This window comes from Lepidochelys kempii, chromosome 4 (assembly GCF_965140285.1).
Source record: "Lepidochelys kempii isolate rLepKem1 chromosome 4, rLepKem1.hap1, whole genome shotgun sequence".
Taxonomy (NCBI): domain Eukaryota; kingdom Metazoa; phylum Chordata; order Testudines; family Cheloniidae; genus Lepidochelys; species Lepidochelys kempii.
Window position 1 is genome coordinate 125,255,142 of NC_136383.1, and position 22,412 is coordinate 125,277,553.

General features: G+C 42.9%; 1 protein-coding gene across 19 annotated transcripts in view; it reads left to right on the top strand.

Annotated features, from left to right (window-relative positions):
* FAM53A (family with sequence similarity 53 member A) overlaps positions 1 to 22,412 on the top strand; it is a 165,522-nt gene that overhangs the window by 94,533 nt on the left and 48,577 nt on the right. For 9 of the 19 annotated variants that reach the window (XM_073342767.1, XM_073342766.1, XM_073342779.1 and 6 more), the window contains one exon: positions 5,598 to 6,810. In XM_073342767.1, the coding sequence (XP_073198868.1) occupies positions 5,598 to 5,936 (339 nt within the window). In that variant the 3' untranslated portion in view covers positions 5,937 to 6,810. Of the gene's footprint in view, positions 1 to 5,597; positions 6,811 to 11,512; positions 11,635 to 13,027; positions 13,236 to 13,609; positions 13,731 to 22,412 lie in introns of those variants that run through there. The other 10 variants (XR_013635733.1, XM_073342777.2, XR_012158755.1 and 7 more) reach the window with 9 other exon arrangements.

Below are 22,412 nucleotides of genomic sequence, written 5' to 3' on the forward strand. Positions count from 1 at the left end.
CACAGTGCCAACCATTTTGTGAGTGCATCACTGATGATAATGACATTGTTTGAGTCAAACATCGAAGTCCTTATTCTCCACTGTTGTTAGTGCAACCTCATATGCTTCAATAAGTATGCAGGTGTAAGAGTGGAGAATCAGGCCACCAGTGTGCATATGGTTTTTGCACGGTCATTCTGTTCAATGTGGCGTAGCTGTTAAATTAGTATATCTGCTTTTATTTGGTGTGAGCTAAAATTGATTCTACTGTGTATAAAGTAAAAGCTGCAGTGGTGGGATGATATGGGATCAAATATTTCTTGAAATGTTTGAAATCACTGGAAAATTCAGAGATCTTTGTAAACACTTCGGGGCATGAACTGCAGCCTACTATGTTTTGTCTGTCATAATAGACAGAAACTGGTACAGAGCTCCAGCATGGTGGAGGTCTCTGGGTACTACCACAACATAAATTACTAATACTTGCATATCTCTGATCTTGATTTTTAAATGGAAACTTTTTAAAGAAGTTTTGTAGTAATGTGAAATGTATGATAAAAGTGGCTTACGATAATTTATAGGCATCTCAGTTGCATTCATTAGTAATTACCATCATTGTAATTAGGTGCATAAACCACTTCATGAAAGTGGAACACTTTCCCGACACAAGCTTGACTTTTAGAGAGATGCTGGATTCTTTCTGTGGTGGCTTGATGGAAATATTGATGTAAAGGTGGTGGGATTCAGTTTGCTTCCCTGTGGAAGTTTTGTTCTTAAGGAAAGGCTGACAATCAAAGAAAACCTTTTTCCACAGTCCTCGCAAAACAAGATCTGTGCAATTGAGCACAACAAGCCTGGTGGGTGTTATGTAGGTTTTATGGCTAAACTTAAATTGTGAGCTTCCTGGGGCCACGATGATATTGTCTAAGTGCTGTATCAATAATTTCTATAATATTTTGTTAAAATGGTGCCTTTCATAGAGAGGAGAGGATAGCTTGGAAAAAGCAGAGTTGCCAATTCCAAGCATTCAAGAATCATAAATCAGGCCACAAAATACCATGAGATTAAAAAATAATTGGGGGAGAGCAAGGGGGAGTCTTTTAATTTGCCTCCTAGTTTTTGAGCCTTTAGAGTTTGTTTTCAAGCTTCCCTCCATTCCAGTGAGAGCTAGAAACCGGCTACTTTTTTTTTAGAATGAAAGGTTGAGATTCTCATGTAATAACAGTGCTCCAGGAGCAGGGGCTTTAAGAAAAGCACAACATCTTGCAAGTTAGTGGTGAGAACTGGGGCAACACTAAGTACATGTGGGATTTTTGAAAAACTATATTTAGCCTTTCAAGGAGAATGGACTGTAACGAACACATTTCTGTAATACATTGTGGGTTTTTAAACACCACTAAGGACATGGTTAAATTGAATGTGTTGTGTAAAGTCATGTAGCAAAACGCGCCAGTGAAATCACTTATTAAAACAAAAAACTTCAGAAGTGTATAGTGACTTCCTGTGAAATTTCTGAACCAGAGATTCAGAAGCGCATGCACACATCAGCTTGCTTTCAAATTCCTGTGGGCCTAACTTGCTTATTTGGTTTGAAAGCAAGGGTCTAGGGATATTTTCTTTTATTTCCTTTCCCCTCCATTGTTTCCTACACAGAGTTTTAATATTCAGACATTTTATAACCCTACTCCTTCTAAAACTCTTTGAGCTTCTTTTCTTTCTTTACACAAAAGAATACTTCTGGCTGATTGAGTTCCATCCATTGCCAACTGTGGGTTCTTTTGTTTTGTTAGTCCAGCATCCTTTATAAAATGAGGACCATTGAGCAAGTACTCACTGACTCCCCACTGAGCATGATTGTGCTTGAAAGGTGTGGTACTGTACTGGTGTAACATGTAAAGCTTTAGTTAGAGGGGTTTGAATGCATTTCTGGGTCTACCTTTTTTGCTTTGTGAAAAGTAGTGAGATTGTGCTTGAGATAATAAATCCACCTATTTTTAGTTTGGTGTATAAGTTTGTGACAAGTGAGTGAACAAAGAACTAGCTGAATGCACTTGCTATTGTGTTGAAACCAACCAAAAGTTCCCATTCAAGTGGTTTCAGTGCAGTATAGCCAATCGGCAATTTTCTGTTTTATGTACACAAACCTAGAAAGACAACTGTGCTTAGTTTTGATTAATCTGTAGTAGAACTAGAATAAAGCTGACTGGAGGACAATTCAGGGGTTCAAAAATCCCTTTCCAAAAGTATAAATAAGTTTGTTCCTTTGTTTGAAGAGGAGCAGTAACCAGTATCTACCATAAGACTTAAAGGGCTACCTAGAAAATACTTTTTTCCCTCTGTCTGGAGACAGCAGGAAATGTTTTCACCATTTCAAAGCAGTAGGCTACAAGTAGGATTCAAGTATCCTTAACACCCATTTCCTTGCTGTATTGCAGTAGTTCTCATCCCGGGGCCCCCTGTGGGGGCTGCAAGCAGGTTTCAGGGGAGCCACCAAGCAGGGCCAGCATTAGATTTGCTGGGGCCCATGGTAGAAAGCTGAATCCAGGGCCCTGAGTCCCGCCACCTTGGGCTGAAGCCATAGCAATGTAGCTTCGCAGGGGCCCCTGTGGCATGGGCCCTCAGACAATTGCCCGGCTTGCTACCAGCTAACGCTGGCCCTGGCTTTTATAGGTAGAAAACCTGTTTATTGTGGCATAGGGTGGGCCGTGGAGTTTTTATAGCATGTTTGGGGGAGCCTCAGAAAGGAAAAGATTGAGAACCCCGGCTGTATTGCATTATTGAAATTTGCTGTTTTAAAATCAGGGGTCAATATGAATGAACCCCCATATTCCCTCTTCATATACAGGATATAAAAATGTTTGTTTTCAGTAACTGTATGTATATAGATTGCTATGGATCAATTAAGGACCTAAGGGTGGATCATAGAAATTTCATACAGATACGTAAAAATACACATGATCTGCTTATAAGTATCAACATAAGGAACAGAAATTTGATGAGAGCTCTTCAGCCTTGCGGACAAAGATAAGATCTGAGGGCTGGAAGTTGAAGCTAGACCAATTCATACTAGAAATAAGAGGCAGAACTTTGCAACAGTGATGGTAATTAACCACTGGAGCAATTTACCAAGAGTTATTCTCAATCTACCGATGAAAAGCCCTAGATAAGAGCCTAGTTGTTGTCGTCGTCGTCGTCATCACTGGAAATCTTTAAATAAAAATTGGATGTTTTTCCCAGAGATGCTCTAGTTCAGCCACAGCTATTGGACTTGAAGCAGGAGGTAATTCATGGAATTCCTATGAGCTGTCTTATGCAAGAGGTTAGCCTAAAGGATCACAATGGTCCCTTCTGGCTTTAAAACCCGTGAATCTGTATAACAATGTGGAGAGAGAATCTTTTTGTATCAGAGAGCACTCCACCTCCAAATTCTAATAACATTGCTGTTCAACCAGTGTAATGCTGTTGACTGCTGCAGAGTTATGCCAGACTTACTCCAGCCAGAGAAAAATGAATCAAGCCCACTGTACAAATAATGGTAGCAATCAGAAGCCTACTCTTGAAGATTTGTTCCATGGTAGCAGTATGATTTGGTGCAGGTTGCCATGAAATACAGTAATAGAACTTCAGTGGTCTCTACTGTGCAGCAAAATCTCATTGAGGTCCTGTATAAGAGTACAAAGTCAGTGAAGCATGTTCATCTTAGTAGTACTATAATCCACTGACTTTCATCCGAGTTGTGCTGTAAAATCATTCTAACATATCACACATTATCTGATTCTTCTCCCCCTCCCCACGCCCCCAGTTGAATACACTGGACCCTCGCTAGAACGTGCATCTGTATAGTGCGAATTTGCATATAACGTGGTCGCGGCCATGGATCCCAAATTTAATTACTTTAATTGCAGTTCATTTTAACACGGTCCCCATGTTAACACAGTACTGTGCATGGATCCCAAATCCTGCTTTCTAGCGAGGGTCTGGTGTGCTTTAATCCCTGAATGTGCTGGATTCAAGTTATGCATATCTAGGAAGTGACATGAATTAGAGTAGTAAGCAGGGGGTTGAATGTGAGGGGAGCTCCCAAGTTCAGTGATTTATATGGTCTTGGGCAAGTCGCTTCCCCTCTGTGCCTCTTTCCCTTCTTGTAAAATGGGGAAAGAATATCTACCTTCCTTCCTCAGTGGTGGTGCGAGGGCTAGTTAGTAAATGTCTGTAAATCTCTTCAAATATGTAAAGTTCTTTCTAAAAGGCATCCTGTGCCAGACACTGGTAACATAATGATTGTGTGTACAGTGAGAGAGAAATTGTATAAAATTCTCAATGAGGAATTAGCATAATATACTGTATAATATTGATAAGTACTCATCAGTGAATAGACTGATGTGTTTTAAAAACCGGGTTTTTAACAAAGAATGACAGCTAAACTAAAAACACTGCAAATTTAGAGGGGTCCTTAGTCTTTGTCCATGTGGATCCAGCTTATGGGGTGTGTGTGCACCTCATGCATGGGAGATCAGAACCTTTTGACACCAGTGCCCTTTGGGGCCATACCAGTGCCCTGCATACCTGTGCGCATTTCCCACCTCGCCTGTTCTGTATCCCTCCCCCTGCGTGAGGGTGTATGGGGCAGAGCAGCTTCTACCACCTTTCGCTTCACTCGAGCTCAGCAACCTGTGTGCAATCCCCCGAAGTACCCTTCATCGAGTCAATTTAGAATCATTCAGTTACTTTGCTTAGCTTACTGACAACTTCCTTTGCTGCTCCTTCTTTAAAATGTATTTTTTCTTCTACTTGGTACTGAGGTGCCTTTCCATCTTAAGGCCAAGACTAAACCCCTCCAGGTTCAAGCCAGGCCTTTCATGTGATGGAGTTACTCTTTTAACTGAGGGACACCATCAGTGTCTACTCTCTGTGGGAAAGAGCAGTGTGCTGCTGAATTTGACTTAGACCAAATCATTAATCTCTTATTCTCTTTCCCCAAGCACCACTTAAGCCTGGGATAAACCAAGTTCTTTAGATACTTCCAGAGCCTGCCTTTATTATTTTGGTAAAGCCATTCAGGAAATCAACCTGTTTGTGACATTAAGGAAGGCTGTAAGAGATCAGATCATCCTTCCTAGAGATTCAAATGGATCACTCAGTATGTTAGTCTTCTAGTAACTAGTAGATATGGCTTTCCCTCAGTCTTCAGGGCCCACTCAGCTAGAGGCCAGGCAACCTCTTCAGCATGTCTAAGAAATGTTTCTGTATGGGTCATTTGCACTTGGAGCTCAGCTCATACCTTTACCAAACATCATGTCCTGGATTTGGGGACTAGATCAGATGCCAAATTGGGAACAGTGGTTCAGAAATCCTTATTTGGCTAGCTGTAGCTAGGACGTCAGACTCTCATGTTAAGCTGGAAATTGCTAGCTAGTCGTAAGTGAGATCCATGTGAACAAAACATCTGAGAACTGCAGTTACTGAACAATAAATAACTTCTTTATTTCCCAAATGGATCCCATTTGCAGAGTTGCTGTAAATTCTCTCCTTAACCACTTTCCCTAAACATTTGAAGGGGTGGGTAGGATGTATGTCTTTTCTATTGCTTTTGGTTAATATATATTTTTTAATTACAGACTTTAAAAAATTCAAAGAGTCTTTGCTCCCTTGATTATGAAGAAGATGATGATGATGACGATGACGACGACACACAAATGAAGACAATTGTGTCATCCCCATGTGATTCACATGACTTTATGAACATCACCACCCCTGGTTCCAGTCCAGTGAAAGAGCAACTGGATGAAGTAAGGCATCATGGGCCATGCCAAGTTGGCTTCAATGTAAGGGATTATAAGAAGGCAGCTGCAGTATGTGAAAGTGATGAGGACACAAGTGATTGTGAAAGCACTGAAGAGGGCATCTTTCCGCTAGACTGCGGGGACTTGGATCTAGAGCAAATTGAAAACAACTGAGGCTCAAAGTTGTGTACTAGAATCAAAGTTGTTCTAAATTAAAATGATTAGTGGATTACCTTTGCAATGCATAATCCATGTCCCTGAATCTCTGTATTGCCTATCTTGGACCTGTGTTAGAAGAAATGTTTCAGGTGGGGGAAAAAAAAGAACCATTGTTATCTGTTTATAGTCTATTGATCAGTATATAAACAACAGCAAAAGACAGCTGGAGGTTAAATGTTATTTTGAACATTAAGGAGTAACTATGATTACAAATTTCCTAACAGATATTTTGCATTTTTATGGCTTTTACAGTTTGGGAGAAAGCATCTCTATTTTGAAATGAATTTTCAGAAGGGCATTCTATAAAACTAAATCTGTCTACAGTGATTCTGGTGTGGGTATATGTTCCGTTTGTTAAAGAGCTTAATGTGAAAAGTGAGTTGCATAATTAAACTGGTAATAAATGATTGGATATCTGGAGATCTGAACACTTAAGTGTCTGGTTGACAACTGGTCCAAAATACTTAACTGTCTCCTTATACAGTGAGTGGTTATAAAACTTCATAACATGTACAAATGGTTTTTCATACATTCAAGACTTTTTGATCAAAATGTAGTAGTGACCTTAAAGGTTAACATTTTTCCATGATTTTACTACTTGAATTGTTTTCCAGCCAGAAGCAATGCTAATTTAGGTGGGTTAAAAGTGCAAGTAGCTGCCCACCTTCTTGGTCATTATTATGTTTTCTGTGGTTCAGAAGAATGTACAAGAGCACTTGAACTTTTAAACAGGGACTTTGTAATGATCAATTCCCCAGGAGGTGATCCCTTCAGCAATACTAGAAGGAAACTAGTCCTTGAATTAAATAAAATGACATTTTGCTTTGCATTTGCATGTGTTTATGAATTTTATTGGTTGATCTATGAAGTCTTTGGCAGATACTGTAGCATGGCATCTCTTTAACATGGGGGAAGTAGTTTTAGATTCTTATCTATCCAGAATATTTTTGCGGGGCTTCATAGGGTAATGAAGTGTCTTTTCACCACTCTTTAAAATGTAATACTGACCATTACAACAGCACAATTAATAATGTGGTTAAAGTGAAGGAATTTTCCACAAACAAGGAGGATTAGTTTGTGGACACTTAAATTTGATGGAGTTGGGGAAGGTAGAAATTAGTTGTGGAATAGTTCAGGGACTGGATGGTGTAGGACTGATTAAATAAAGCTGAATCCACTGCGGTTTCTGCAGCAGTGCCAATGCATTTCAATGAAGATTTCAGTCCCTTCTGTTAGAGCTCGTTTTAAACCGCCTTAGTGGTATACGGGAAAATGAGTACATGTGTCATTGAATGCCACAGCACTCTACAGGATTGGGTTCCAAACAGCTAACCCACTGAGATGTCTAGGGTGTCTATACAAAATGAAAGAAGCCTGGGTAATCAAGAAGTGAAAGTCACTTTGTATACACAATGCATGCCAAATGACAACCTTGCTGCTCTAGAAATGTGGGAGTGTAAAAAAAAAAAAATAAAATAAAACAAATACAGGTTTAGAAAGCTGTAATGTATACAGGAAAGACCTGTTTTTGCACATCGTTGTACAAAGACAGTGAAATCTTGCGCCCATGAAGCGTGCTGCACACGATGGAGGAATCCACACACACACACCATTTCAAAGAACCACGGCTACTCCAAAGGAATTGTTCCTTTTGAAGTGCCAGGATACAGTGCCTTAAGTAAAAAGAAAAGGAGGACTTGTGGCACCTTAGAGACTAACCAATTTATCTGCGCATGAGCTTTCGTGAGCTACAGCTCACTTCATCGGATGCATACCATGGAAATTGCAGAAGACATTGCATCCAATCTCCCTGGAAATGTAGAGGATGCGCCAGTGGAATAGTAAGCCACAGTTAGGGTCCCAGAAGTGCCTTGGTTGAAAATCAGGTACTAGTGGTTGCAGTACAACCATGTTCTCCATTTTTTTTAAATGGAGCAATAAAGGCAAGTAAATTTGAATGAACTTAATGAAGCAGAGTGATAGCCACGGGCAGTAGGATGGCTGGAATCACTTAAAATCTAATAAAAAGAACAGGAGGACTTGTGGCACCTTAGAGACTAACCAATTTATTTGAGCATAAGCTTTCGTGAGCTACAGCTCACTTCATCGGATGCATTCAGTGGAAAATACAGTGGGGAGATTTATATACTCAGAGAACATGAAACAATAGGTGTAACCATACACACTGTAACCAGAGTGATCACTTAACGTAAGCTATTACCAGCAGGAGAGCAGGGGGGTGGGGGAGACCTTTTGTAGTGATAATCAAGGTGGGCCATTTCCAGTAGTTGACAAGAATGTCTGGGGGGGGGGGGTGGATAAATATGGGGAAATAGTTAAAATCTAATGTTTCCATTTTAACACACACTTCTCATTCCCTGAAGTTTTATAGTTTTAAGGAGATTGGTGTGGTGACAGCAGGGGCTCTTTAACCCATAAGAGGAGAGCCTAAAAAGTGAAAATAAAAGGAGAAGTGTCTTTTGAGGCATGGGTACAGAGGGAGTTCAGGGGAGAGGCTCAGCAGGGAAAATTTTTTACGTTTGCGAACAAATTATCAATGTAAAAAGAAAAAACCACCTTACATTTATTAGAGAAACGAAGTTTGAAAGACCTCCAAGCAGAGGACCGTACACCAGGAACTCCAGATTTCTAATCTCAAATCCGTGGTCTGAGCAAGTCAGTGCTCTGTGCCTTAGTTTCCCCCAAGCAAGCCTTAATTCCCCTCTCACAGGTGTGCTGGGACTCGGCAACATGCAGAGCTCTGGGGGCAGGAAGCGCTGTCGAAGTGTGAAACAGTCTTTATTTAGGAGAATACGGAAGAAGTTAGGGCCACTCTTGGATAAAGAACAAATTTCATGGAAAAATAAACGTCGTAGCCACCTACTTTTCAGCTTGGGTTTTTATTAGAGAGTGACCAAGAAAATAATGAGTTGAACAGCTGTGCTAGAAAAATTGCAAAATCCTGGGGAAATGAAATCTGTTGAAAGAGGAACATGTATACTTTAGGTCTACATACTAATATAATCCCATGTGAGAGCTAGGAATTAAAGGAATTACTGCAATTTTGTGGTAGCTTCAGACAGTGATTCTGCCATTGTATAATGCACAAAATTATAGGGCCTGCCCCAAAAGAGTTTATTAGACAATGAACTTGCCACATTTATGTATTACATGCAAGTTTTCCACGTCCCTAATAACCCACAGTGGACAAGTGTAGTAGGGAGTTTTCAAAAAGGAAGTCCTACAGCATTGTATGCCAACTACCTGCAGTCTGTCACAGGTTGAGCTATGCCCTTTAGAGGGTTCAGATTTCAGCTCTCAGATGTGCTTGGTCCCAGGCTGAGACCCAGGTCTTTTGGGGGAGATATGAAGTCACCTGTCTTCTATAGGGGGAAGAGCTGGTAGGAACAGAATAAGATGAAAGATTGGCTGTGGTTCCTTTCTGCCAGAGAACCAGTGAAAGAACCCTAGATGGAAGAAGCTAGGAAAGGGCCAGAGGAGGCCAGGAGCTAAGTTAGAGAAGTACTCTGGGGAGCCAGAGAAGAGAGCCTCAAGAGCAATAGCCACCACAGAAATGGCTCTGGGAAACCATTGAGAAGGGCAGCCTTGGGTTTAGGGAATAATATTGACTGCAACTTGAGGGCAGAGTAAAAGGAGGGTCCAGACTTCTGGGTAGTAACCGCTAGAGAGGTGGTAGTGGAAACCCAGGCACCAGGGCACCCAGGCCTGTGAGTTGCCTCCTGTCTCCAAGGTGTGGGAGTCTTGCCTGTACCTGGCTGGGTGTCCGCTCTCTAACACCACCAGCCTTTCAACCACAAAGCGCTCTCCTCTGGGACATACCAGCCCTTACATTGCTTTGTAGGTTAACAATTAATGCCCCCCAATCCCTGAGTCCTTTTGAATCATTCCTCTTTGATAGCCAGCCCCCGAGTTGGGCTAATTCCCAATCCTTTGCCCCCCAGAGGTACAGTGTACCCCATTTTTATCTTAAACCACCACCACTGTAAACCACATTGAACTTGTGAGCACTTATAAAAGTAGGTTTAGTCAAGACAGCGTGGTTACTGCTGGGCTGGTGTCGCGGAGATAAGGGGCAGCCCCTAGGCGGTGGCTGGCGAGCAGGAATCTGGGTAGTTGCAGGAGCCAAAATCAGTAGCCAAGGGTCAGGGTCAGGGTCAGAGAACGAATTTCAGTAGTCACCAGGCTGGAGTTGGGAGTCAGGGTTGAAGTCAGTCTGGGATCAGAGCAAAACAAGGTGAGGTCTGGAGCCACAGCAAGCCAGAAGTCTTATGTGGTTGCCCAGATGATTTTCTGCAGCATCTTCCAGGGTTAAATAGTAAGCAGTGGGCCCATCCGAGGCTGTGGGGTGCTGTCACTCTGGCCACTTTAGGCATTGCGAGAAGTAACCCCCAATCTCCACAGGGCTCCTTCGATGTGGCTAAATGTGGCCTTCCACTGGCAATGTTGGGAGCATTCACTGCCCCAAGCTGCACAGACCTGGGTTCTAGTCCTGCAGCTTCTTAAATTACACCCCTGTCAGGGGCACCTTTCCTCTGGTTTGGCACCAGGCCTGCTTTGTCTTAATGAAACCAAGTCAGGGGCATGGGTAGCAGGTTCCCAGAAGTGCACTTTGGGATGATAGCCTTTCCAATCTAGAGATTGTACAGTCTCCCCCTTTGCAGTCTAAAGTGGAGGATAGTTTGGACTTCTATATTCCTTATGCCTTTGGACCTGGTCCAGTGGGAGCTGGGGAGACAGAACTGATGGGGGATTGGGAGGTGGCAGGTGGTGGGGGGGGCAGAGGCATGCAGAATTAATTGCTGAGCAAGGAGATGGGCAGATGTGGGGGTGAGAGCTCCTGCAGTGGTGGCCAAAATCACCTTAATAAATTTGAGGGATTCAGCAGCACTAATTGTCTCTGACGCTGAGGTGTGGTGTGGCAGGGGGAGTTCAAAAATCCAGACAAACACTATATATATATTTAATCAGGAAAACCCTCAAGATTTGGGAGCCAATGTCATGATTTTTAAGGGTCTGACACAATTTTTGAACCTTTGGGGTTGGCAGTACTGCAGTTAAACGGTCGGTGGATACACATGTCTGGCTCTGAATATGAACTCTTTGGTTAACAGCAGCAAACATTTGCTATCTATGCTATCTATCTATGATATTAGATATCAAAGCCAGATACCGACAGCGACTGTGTTCTCTAAGGGCATAGCCAGGAAATGGGTCTCTACCTGATCCCTTTTTGAATCTTGCTGAGTTCTTGGCCTCGGCAACATCATGTGTCAGTGAGGTACGCTTTGTGTGAACAAGTGCTTCCTTGAGTTTTGAGTTGTCCATTTTTTAGTTCCCTCGAATGTCTCCTTGTTCTTGTGTTTTGAGACCCAGGGAACAGAAGCTTTTGATCTACCTTCTTTAGACCATTTGTATTTTATATACCAATGTTAGTCTCCTTTCTAAGATAAACAATCCCAACCTTACAATCTCTTCACATGATTTTTTTTTGGTTTCTCTACTCATGGCAGCTAAGATTGCCACAGGAGGGAGAGGGAGTGTATGAGCGTGAGTGAGAGAAAGAAAAAGAGAAGCAGGAAAATGCAGAAGAGAAGCAGCTCCTGAATGAGACCTTGAAGGAGCACCCAGTAAGGTAAGAGGAGACCCAGGAGAGAACTGCACTTTGCTAGTCGAAAGCCTTTTCATCCTCTGGTGATTATAACTTCCTAAACTGCCCCATGCGACAATCACTCAACCTCCATCAGACCCTTAAGTTACCACTGTGATGTACCAAAGCTGCACTGACTGAAGAGTGAGAACCCAAAGGCCTCTCTATTTTCCAGGGTCAGATCCTCAGCTGGTGTAAATTGTCACAGCTCCATTGAATGGACCTATGACAACTTACACCAGTTGAAAATCTGCCTGTAGGTCGTCTGCTTGGTAGCATCATTGAGCTTTCAACATATTTTAGTTGAATAGCAGGTGTGTAGCTGATGGACCAAAAATGCACTGAAAATGACCTGAAGAAGAGCTTTGTAGCTTGAAAGTTTCTCTTTCACCAATAGAAGTTGGTCCAATAAAAGATATTATCTCATCCACCACCTCTCCCTAATATCCTGGGACCAACAATGCTGCAACAGTGCAAACTGAAAATGAACTGCCAAAGGAGCATTTATACGATAGTCCAATAGCCTGTTGTGACACATTTTTCAAGTGGGTTTTGACACAAGTCATTTTAGCCCCTAAGTGCATCTCTTACTGTCTTTACTAGCTAGGTTCATCTGGTTAGTGTGGTCTCTCTGAAAGTGCTAAAACTGTGTAGGAAATGGTAAAACATAATGTAGTGTTTACGGGTTATAAATAGGCTTGGAAAAATTAATTTTTTTTCAGAAAACATTGGTAAACTTCGATTTCCCCATAAACGCACATTGATGAAAAAGTGCATTTCAATTGACGATGGGATTTTGATCATTTGTGTTTTAACGCTTACAAAGCTTTAACTTTCTGAGTCTCAATGTCTGCTGCTGTTAAATAAATATTACGACCTTCCTGCTCATAATTCACACAACTGCGAAATTCAAATGGGTAAAATAATCTAACAAAACCTGCTTAAAGCCCATCATTTTGTGCACTTGTGAAAATTTAAATTGATCAAAATAAACATGGATAGTATCGATTGAAATTATTTAAAAAAAAAAAATTCTGTCAAGCTACTTTAAACAGTCGGCATAGACCTATATACTCTTACAGTCAAGTTTAACATTTCCCAAACGAGTGATTCTTTTATTATATTTTTTTTAGAATATTTCATTTAACAAGGATAATCCATACAAATACGAATGTGGTGTGACATGAATGTGTACATGTTTGTAGCAGTATATATAACCTCTCAAATTATGTTAAAGGAACTGTAAAGTTGCAAAGTGAAGCATTCAAAAGTTAAGAAATGCCAGATTTAAGATTAACCATGCAAGAGTTGTTCCCGTTGGGCAAATTCATTTTGACACAGTCTTTAGTTACATAATCTTATACTATTTTTTCCCCAGGACCCCTGCCTCATTCAGTGCAAAGGATGGAGCGTGCTCACTGAATGGGTAACTATGCAATATTTCTTTTTTATCTTCTTTCAGCATGGGGCCCCATACATTACTTACAGCAGACGATTCAAATGAATGCAGATAGAAAAGCCCATGAGGAAATTAATCTATAGTGCCCCATCATAGTATCTTAGTTCTTTACAAGCATAAATGAATTCATCTTCACAGCACCCTTGAGACAAGAGGGGGTATTATTACCATTTTACCCATAGGGAATCGAGACAAAATTGTCCACAGCATCTGCTATTTTAGGTGCCCAATTTAAGAAGCCTGGGGCTTGATTTTTTTCAGAGTACTTAACATTTTACAGCACTTTATATGTTCAGATCACAGCTCCCAATGACCACAGTTGCAAGTGCTCAGTACTTCTGCAAATCAGAAGATAAGACATACACTGATTACCTGTGGAGATGGTGTAAATGACATGCCCAGTATGACAAAGGAACTCTGTGGCAGAGGCAGGGGTAGAATCCAGTTTTCCAGGATGTCGTTCAGCAGCCTTAATGACAAGCATCCTTTCTCTTTCTGCAGTTCCCCAGGTCCCTGCTTCATTCACCATCCACCTTCCAGCTTTTGCACTAAACGAGGCAGAGATACTGCAGACAACAACCTTATTAATTGCACAGCCCTAATTCATCCCCAGAGCAAATCTATCCCAGGCACCGTGTGTGGCAGGGAGTCTCATTGAAAAATACAGTATGTGATTAAAATGTGATCTTGTAATTACTATATCACAATGCATATGCACAAGGGGGCTCAATTTAGATTGCACATACATCTGGCATTTCTTAACTTCTAAGTACATGACTTTGCAACCTTAATGTTCTTTTAGTGCAATTTTTAATGTAATTTTCTACATTAAAAGCATTTTTGTTTTTTCAATTTTTGTTATATGCAACAAATTGAACCCCCCCACACACACACACACACTCAGCAGAAGCAGCAGGGTCAGGGCCTTTAGATCCACAGTACAGTCCTCTATCACTTCAACTAATGAAGTAACTAGTAGCAGTTGTAAGCTGTTATCTTCTATAAGAAAGGGAACAAGAGCTTTGACAGTGGCATTCACAACTGCTGTTTGGTAGACAATATGGAATGTTTAGACTCAGGAATAATGGGTTCAGCGGCAGGTCCTGTAAGGCCATGCCCGATAGTGGTTACAGGCCCTTCTGCCTCTGTACCCTCCCTTGCTGCTATCCCCTCTGGCTGCTAATTCCCATTCTCCCCCACCCCAACTTTCTGCTCCCCTCTGTCTATCTCCCCTGCCTCTCCCACCCCCACATGTTCCTCACTCCTCTAAATTCCAGGCAGGCTGCTCCCTCCTCTTTCCCGTTCGGGAACATGCTTAGTTGCTCTGTGGGCATGGTGTATTTGTAATCTGGTTGGCACCTTGAAGCTGTGACGGGGGCCTGGAGCCTGCCCAGTGCAGATGGAGTCTTCAGAGAATTTAGCTTGCCAAACTCTCAAAAGTCTCTGCTGAGCAAGTGTAAACTGAGATTTTTTTCAGAGTCTTAAAAAATAGGCAAATTTAGATGTGATTTCACAGGGACAACAAAAGGCACATATCTGACCCCAGGGCAAGTACCTGCTGTAAAGCATGCAGATGCTAAAACTTCTCAGCTAAAATGGTTGTAAGAGGTTTTTTGTTTAATATGGATAAAACGATGTATTTTTTCCTGAACCGCATTTTGAGAGATGATTGAATTGTTTGAGCCAACAATTTCCTTTACAACAGGTGGGTGGGAGGCAGGGGGGAATCAGCCAGAAGCAAACAATCAGCATTAGAAAATGACAGCCTGAATGATTTGTCTGGCAAAGTTATAAGCAACTGAAAAGAAGGTCTTATAATGGAAAGTGGTGGGTAACCTTACCTATAGGTAGTGCTACCTTCATTGCCTAATATGATGAGTAATGGAATTGACAAACTTGCTAAGTCTAATAACAAATCCATGAGTTCAAATGTCATTGAATTTGCAGTCTGTTTAGGGCAAACGAGGAGGGGAGGCAGAAGCGAATACAGACAGCCTACGAAGAAAGCAACAGAGAGAGAGAGAAATTCTAATGGGAGTAAATCCCCTGTATGCTCTCTTCTGTTAGAATGGAAAGCACCTAGTACATTGTGGGAGCTACTGCAAACATAAGGTGACACCTTGAAGTTCTTGCACACATGAAAAATAACTATCAATAAGGTTCACACTTGTGCAAATCTGGCTCTGACTGGGGTGATCATGAGGTTCTATCCCTAATACTCAGCAAAATAAAAAAAAACTCTTTTCTTAAAAAATGAATTGTTACTCTTGGGGGAAGGAACGTGATTTTAACTTTATGGGGGAAAGATTTGTGGGCGTGATCTGATTTGTACACATACACAAAATCGTTTGCAGTTATCTAGACCTTGAACTCCTCCAGGCTTGTATTTATTTCACACATTAACTATAAAAACCTGTAGTCTAGGCTGTAACAACACACACAGCCAGAGGGGAAAGGAATGGGTCTTTTCACTCTGATTTTGTATGATGCCAGATTGTGACACGTTTCAATATTCATCATGATGCCTGTTCTTAAATTAATTTGCAAATGATAATGTCAAGTTGAACTTTCACACATTCCTTTTAATCTCCATAAGGTTAAGGTCTCTGCCCTGATTGATTTGTTGCTGTTTTTCACAACCCAGGAGTTTGTATAGCGAGTGTCAAGAGCAAACTGAATGGCTTAAGACAGCCTTAAATGTGAGAGATGCGAGTGACACTGCTGCTCTATAGCAAACTATAAGCCTGGGTGGGGAAATCTTTAATATGCAAACTAAGCAAGCCAGACATCAGGACAATAGAATTATATAATCCATTTTCAGAATGGCCAGCTGTTCCATTAGGAGGCTGCTCAGTTCCCCACTCTTCTCTTTCCCCCAATGATAATTATGCAAATGAGTGGTGAGGCAGGAAGCCAGCTGGGCTACCAACTGAAATATTAAGCTGTTCTTTGTAACTTCAGACTCCTTATTAGCAGTGCTACTTGTAGAGCTGCAAACTGTATGATAGATGTCTCTGGATGGGGCTTGCCATTTGCCTTAACTTACCATCAGCCCACCCAATGCTGTAAACACAAAGTTTGTAAACTGTTCAAAGCAAAAATGTTGTATCACCTCCACGCGCCTCAAAAATGTTTGTTGTCAGAAAATCCTTTCACTGTGTCGAGAAAAATAATCCACAACCAAAAGAATCATGGTGTTGGTACAAACGGTCAGAACGCAAGTTGAGTGCACAATTAATGGACTCACATTGCACCATTGTTTCATCCTCTGCCAGTTTAAGCTACTTTCACTATGTTGTGTGTGTCTCTGTCCCCCGATTTTTGATTCATGTTCTGGATTTGGGTGCTGCCTGGTTGAAATATAAAAGTGTAGATGTTGTTTTAGTTTGGGCAAGACAAATTGGGTGGCAAATTCAGGAAGAGGGTATGCTGTGTCTGCGAATAGCGCCCTTTGTCAGTCCCCTTTGTCAGAAAAAGACAGAAAGAAACTGTATTAACACACATGCACACCTTCCTTCCAGGCCTTTTGTAAACATGAGAAAGAAACTAAAGGAGGTACAAGTCTAGTGTTGAAAAAAATTCTTTGCCAATCACCTTTAAGAGCCCATGAGTGTGGCTCCAGAATTCTCTGGAGAAGGATGTCAGTGCTCAGGCATGTACTTGCAAGGCATTTCCTTCTTGACTACCTGGTGTTAAGAATGCAAGCTCTGCAATCATGCCCCATATGAGAATGAGGACCCTTCTCTCCTGTCCAGCGATACAGATCCTGGGCACTTTGAACGTTTGTTTCTATGGAAGAGGTTTTTCAGTACATCCTGAGGCCCCTAAGTGATCACTTCCTAAAACCATTTCAAATAAATATGGTTGGTCATGGATGTGCTATAGGCCTCTTTTGCTTGCCTTCCATTAAATTTGTTCATCTCCTTCCTCCACGCTTCCCATTTTTAATATTTGATAGGTGTCCACAGCCTTTTAGGTGCTGCATGCGACACTAAATATAGTCACAGGAAGATGGGTTATAGGAGAAGCCAGGTGCTTCAAGGTGGGTATCGCTGGAGGAACAAAAGGGGCACAGGGTGATGCAATAAGGAATGAGGTCAGGGTTGTAGATTGGAGCAAAGCTATGTGGGAACTTTGCAGTTTGGTGTCCCCTATCCCTGTGCTATCAATAGAACAAAAGAATGGCCACACAGGGTCAGATCAATGGTCCATCTAGCCTGGTATCCTGTCTTCTGACAGTGGTCGGATGCTCCAGAGGGAATGAACAGAACAGGGCAATTATCAAGTAATCCATTCCCTGTCATCCAGTCCTAGCTTCTGGCAGTCAGAGGTTTAGGGACGCCCAGAGCATGGGCTTGTGTCCCTGTCCATCCTGATTAATAGCCATTGATGGACCTATCCTCCATGAACTTATCTAGTTCTTTTTTGAATCCTGTTATAGTCTTGGCCTTCACAACATGTCCTGGCAAGGAGTTCCACAGGTTGACCATGCGTTGTATGAAGAAGTACTTCCTTATGTTAGTTTTAAAACTGCTACCTATTAATTTCATTGGGTGACCCCTGGTGGTTGTGTCATGTGAAGGGGTAAATAACACTTTTTTCCCACACCACTCATGATTTTATAGACCTCTATCATATCCCCCCTTAGTCCTCTCTTTTCTAAGATGAACAGTCCCAGTCTTTTTAATCTCTCCTCATATGGAAGCTGTTCCATACCCTTAGACATTTTGTTGCCATTCTCAGTTCGTTTCCCAACTCCAACATATCTTTTTTTGAGATGGGGCAACCAGAACTAGGTGTGGGTGTACCATGGAATTATAAAGTGGCTTTATGATGCTTTCTATCTTATTATCTGTCCCTTTCCTAATGGTTCCTAACATTGTTAGCTTTTGTGACTGCGGCTGCACATTGAGTTTTCAGAGAACTATCCACAGTGACTCCAAGATCTTTCATGAGTGGTAACAGCTAATTTAGACCCCATCATGTTGTATGTATAGCTGGGATTATGTTTTCCAGTGTGCGTTACTTTGCATTGATCAACATTGAATTTCATCTGCCATGTTGTTGCTCAGTCACCCAGTTTTGTGAGATCCCTTTGTAACTCCTCACAATCAGCTTTGGACTTTGAATAATTTTGTATTGTCTGCAAATTTTGCGACCTCACTGTTCACCGCCTTTTCCAGATCATTTATGAATATGTTGAATAGGACTGGTCCCAGTACAGATCCTTGAGGGATCCCACTATTTACCTCTCTCCATTGTGAAAATTCATCATTAATTCTTAGGTTTCAGAGTGGCAGCCGTGTTAGTCTGTATTCACAAAAAGAAAAGGAGTACTTGTGGCACCTTAGAGACTAACCAATTTATTTGAGCATAAGCTTTCGTGAGCTACAGCTCACTTTACTTGTGGCACCTTAGAGACTAACCAATTTATTTGAGCATAAGCTTTCGTGAGCTACAGCTCACTTCATCGGATGCAGTGAGCTGTAGCTCACGAAAGCTTATGCTCAAATAAATTGGTTAGTCTCTAAGGTGCCACAAGTACTCCTTTTCTTTTTTCATTAATTCTTACTCTTTGTTTCCTATCCTTTAGCTAATTACTGATCTCTGAGAGGAACTTCCCTCTTATCTCATGACTGCTTACTCTGCTTAAAAGTCTTTGGGGTGGGACCTTGTCAAAGGCTTTCCTAAAGTCTAAGTACACTGTATCCCGCTTGTTCACATACTTGTTGACACCCTCAAAGAATTCTCTTAGATGGGTGAGGCATGATTTCCCTTTACAAAAGCCGTGTTGACTCTTCCCCAACATATCGTGTTCATCTATGTGTCTGATAATTCTGTTCTTTACTATAGTTTCAGCCAATTTGCCTGATAGTGAAGTTAGGTTTACCAGCCTGTAATTACCAGATCACCTCTGGAACCTTTTTTAAAAAAAATCAGTGTTATAGTAATTATCGCCCAGTCATCTGGTACAAGGCCGATTTAAGTGATCGGTTCTGTACCACAGTTAGTCATTCTACAATTTCATATTTGAGTTCCTTCAGAACTCTTGGGTGAATACTGTCTGGTCCTGGTTGCTTATTACTATCTAAATTATCAATTTGTTCCAAAACCACCTTGATTGACACCTCAGTCTGGGGACACTTCCTCAGATCTGTCATCTAAAAAGAATGGCTCAGGTATGGGTAGGGTGATCAGATCGCAAGTGTGAAAAATCGGGACACTTATTTTCAAGGTGTGTGTGTGTGTGGGGAGGAGGTAATAGTTGCCTATATAAGACAAAGCCCCGAATATTGGCATGATCCTGATAATGTCGGGACATCTGGTCACCCTAGGTGTGAGTATCTCCATCACATTCTCTGCAGTGAAAACTGGTGCAAAGAATTCATTTAGCCTTGTCTTCCTTGAGTGCTCCTTCAGCACCATCATCTTCTAGTGGCCCCACTGATTGTTTGGCAGGCTTCCTGTTTCTGATGCCCTTAAATATTTTTCAAGATAACTTCCATTTAATTTATCTATAAGGTGTTGGACCATCCAGAACCATTGGTCTAGGTTTACTGTCTTCCAGCCCACCTTTACTTTGACTTTAATGAATGAAAGTTTATTCATGTATTCATTTCCTTAACACAGTTGTGGCCAGAAATAGTGGTAACTGCTCTATGGACTTAATCCTGCTCCTCTGGAAGCCAATGGCAAAATTCCCTTTGACTTCAGTGGGAGAGGAGGGGTAGCGATGCATGCTTGTCTCTCCTTATTATAACATCTGCATGTTTGTGAAATGCACAGCCCATCATTACCATATAGCAGATCTTGACAACCAAGGACTTTGTGACACTTAAAATTCATGCCGCAAGCAGCTGGGATCTGTGTAATGGACTTCAGTAGAACAGGACGATGACACAACATGCTTGCAGCAGTGAAGATTATACTGCTGAGGATTCATTGGAATGGTTACATTTTCCTTTTTAGGCTGAAGGTGGAGTGTGGGCTGGCAAAAGAATCTATTAATATGAATGATAATTCACTTGGCTGAAACCTGAAAGTTATTTCAAGGGTTGTAACTTTTGGCTGTGTTGAAATCCGCCCATGCAGGCAAACACTGAACTGCAATTAGTCATGGAACTGTCACTTTCTTAAATGCTAAATTGTATTGTGCAGGAAAGAAGAGAGAGAATGCATTCAGTAATGTAGGAGGCCAAATGCTAAGCATTATTTACAATGGCTTGAAGTTTGGAGGAAGGAAAATGTAATGAATGGGGAAACTCTTGAACTCGTTTGCAAGGCTGAAGGAATAAGACCACTATTTTTATATGGGGTAAGGGGAAAGCTGGCCTTGGGGTTAAGGTGCTGGAGTGGGATTTGGGTGGCCTGGGTTCAATTCACATGTCTGCTGCTGATTCCCTTTGCAACCTTTAAACAAGTCAGTTAATCTCTCTGTGCTAGAGCTCCATCAGCACAATGGGGAGAGGAATGCCTACATGTAGTTGAGGCTCTGAGATTGTGGTGATGGGAATCATACAGATACCTAGACCAGTAGTCCCCAAACTTTTGAGGGACATCCCCACCTTACCCTTGTTCATGTGCCTCTATTCCCCCCATCCCATCCTGGGGCCGAGAACATGGCTGAGGCAGGGGACGTGGACAAGGTAAGGGGGCTGAGGCTGGGGCCGCAGCTGGGGGTGGGTCTGGGTCTGGGCAGGGCCATCCTTAGGATTTATGGGGCCCTATGCAATATGCCCTGAGGAGGGATATTGAGGGACGGGGGAGGGGAAGGTGGGGGCTCCACTGAAGGTGGTCCCCAGCCGGTGCCGCTGACCCCAGTGTGTCGAGGGGACACAGCCACCACCCCGCACCACCTGTGGACCCTCAGAACCCTCCTGGCGCCATCCTTCCCGGCGTGGCTTCTGCCGGGGCACCCAGGTGACCTCGGGGCTTCTTCCACCCCGTGGCTTGAGCTGTCTGCTTGGGTGCCCATTTTTCTGGGGGGTCCCATATTGGCCACGGGGGAGGGGAGGGCGGCTCTGGGCACGTGCCCCGTTGGCCTGTGTATTAATCTGCATGGGGGGGTGATGGAAGCTCTGGCCAGGGGCCCCCGCCACACACCCAGCTTTGAGAGGAGATTCCTGTCTCCAGCACGCACGGCTCCCTCCGGGCACCCACAGCCCCACGCCAGCTCCTACCTTGTTGATCTCCCAGAGAGAAGCCCTCCGGCCAGTGGGTGAGCTGAAGGGAGTGAGCAGTGTGCGAGAGGGAAGGGCCAGGGGGCTTCTTTCACGTGTGTCCCTCCCCACCCTTTTTTTTTTAATTTCCCACCCCTGCTGCTGATTGTTGTCCTGATTCATTCTGCACATGTGCAGCGAGGAAGACTCCGGGTGCAAACTGTACACAGCCCCGGCCAGCCTGCCTCTGGGTGGGACAGCGGAGTCAGAGCACAGCACAAGCAGAACTGGCCAGGGCCCCGCAGCCCCGGCGTGCCCCAAATTTTCGGGTGCCTTTTGCAGCTGTGTATGCTGCGTATGCCTAAGCATGGCCCTGGGTCTGGGAGCGGGGCCGGGGATGGAGCCGCAGTTAGGGGCCGAGGCTTCGGGTGGGAGCAGGCCCTCTGCTCGATGCAGAGCTGAGGCTGGGGATAGGGCCAGGCGCGGGGTCGGGAGGTGGGGCCGGAGCTGGGAGCGGAGCAGGGCTGGGTGTCACTCCCTCCTACCCCGTGGGGGCTGGCCCAGAGTTGCCATGCCCCCACGAACGTTCCTCAGCGCCCATGTAGGGGGCACGCCCCACGGTTTGGAGGCCTGTGAGCTGGGCAGATCTGAAGCATAACCAGCAGTTGTACGGTGCATGCACTGCCTTATTTTCAATGCTGTAAAGGGTGCAATTCAGCTGAACAATCTGCGCTGTGCTGAAGCTATACAAGTTAATTGTCAGCCTGAAAGCACATCTTCTCAAGTCCAGTTTGCTTTGGTACAATGTGCACTTCTAAATTGTCCCAGAGCCAACTCCCGAGAGGTCAGGAGAACCTGCCGTCCCCGCTGTAGCGAAGGGAAACTGTCGGTGCTCAACACATTTTCACATCTGGTCTGAATGTAAATTAAACGCATTTTTAAACCACCCGACGTGTGTTTTAAAATTTTAAGTATGGAATTATGTGACGCTCTCTGTCTATAGTGCATATGCGTTATACCAGTGGTATTGGGAGAGGGGTTTTCTACAGGTGTTTTTAGGGTTTAGAATGGTGATTTACACTGATGTTTGCCTGTGCACCCAGAGTTTGGGGTCGGCACATTTGGGAAATTAAAATAAATATCTA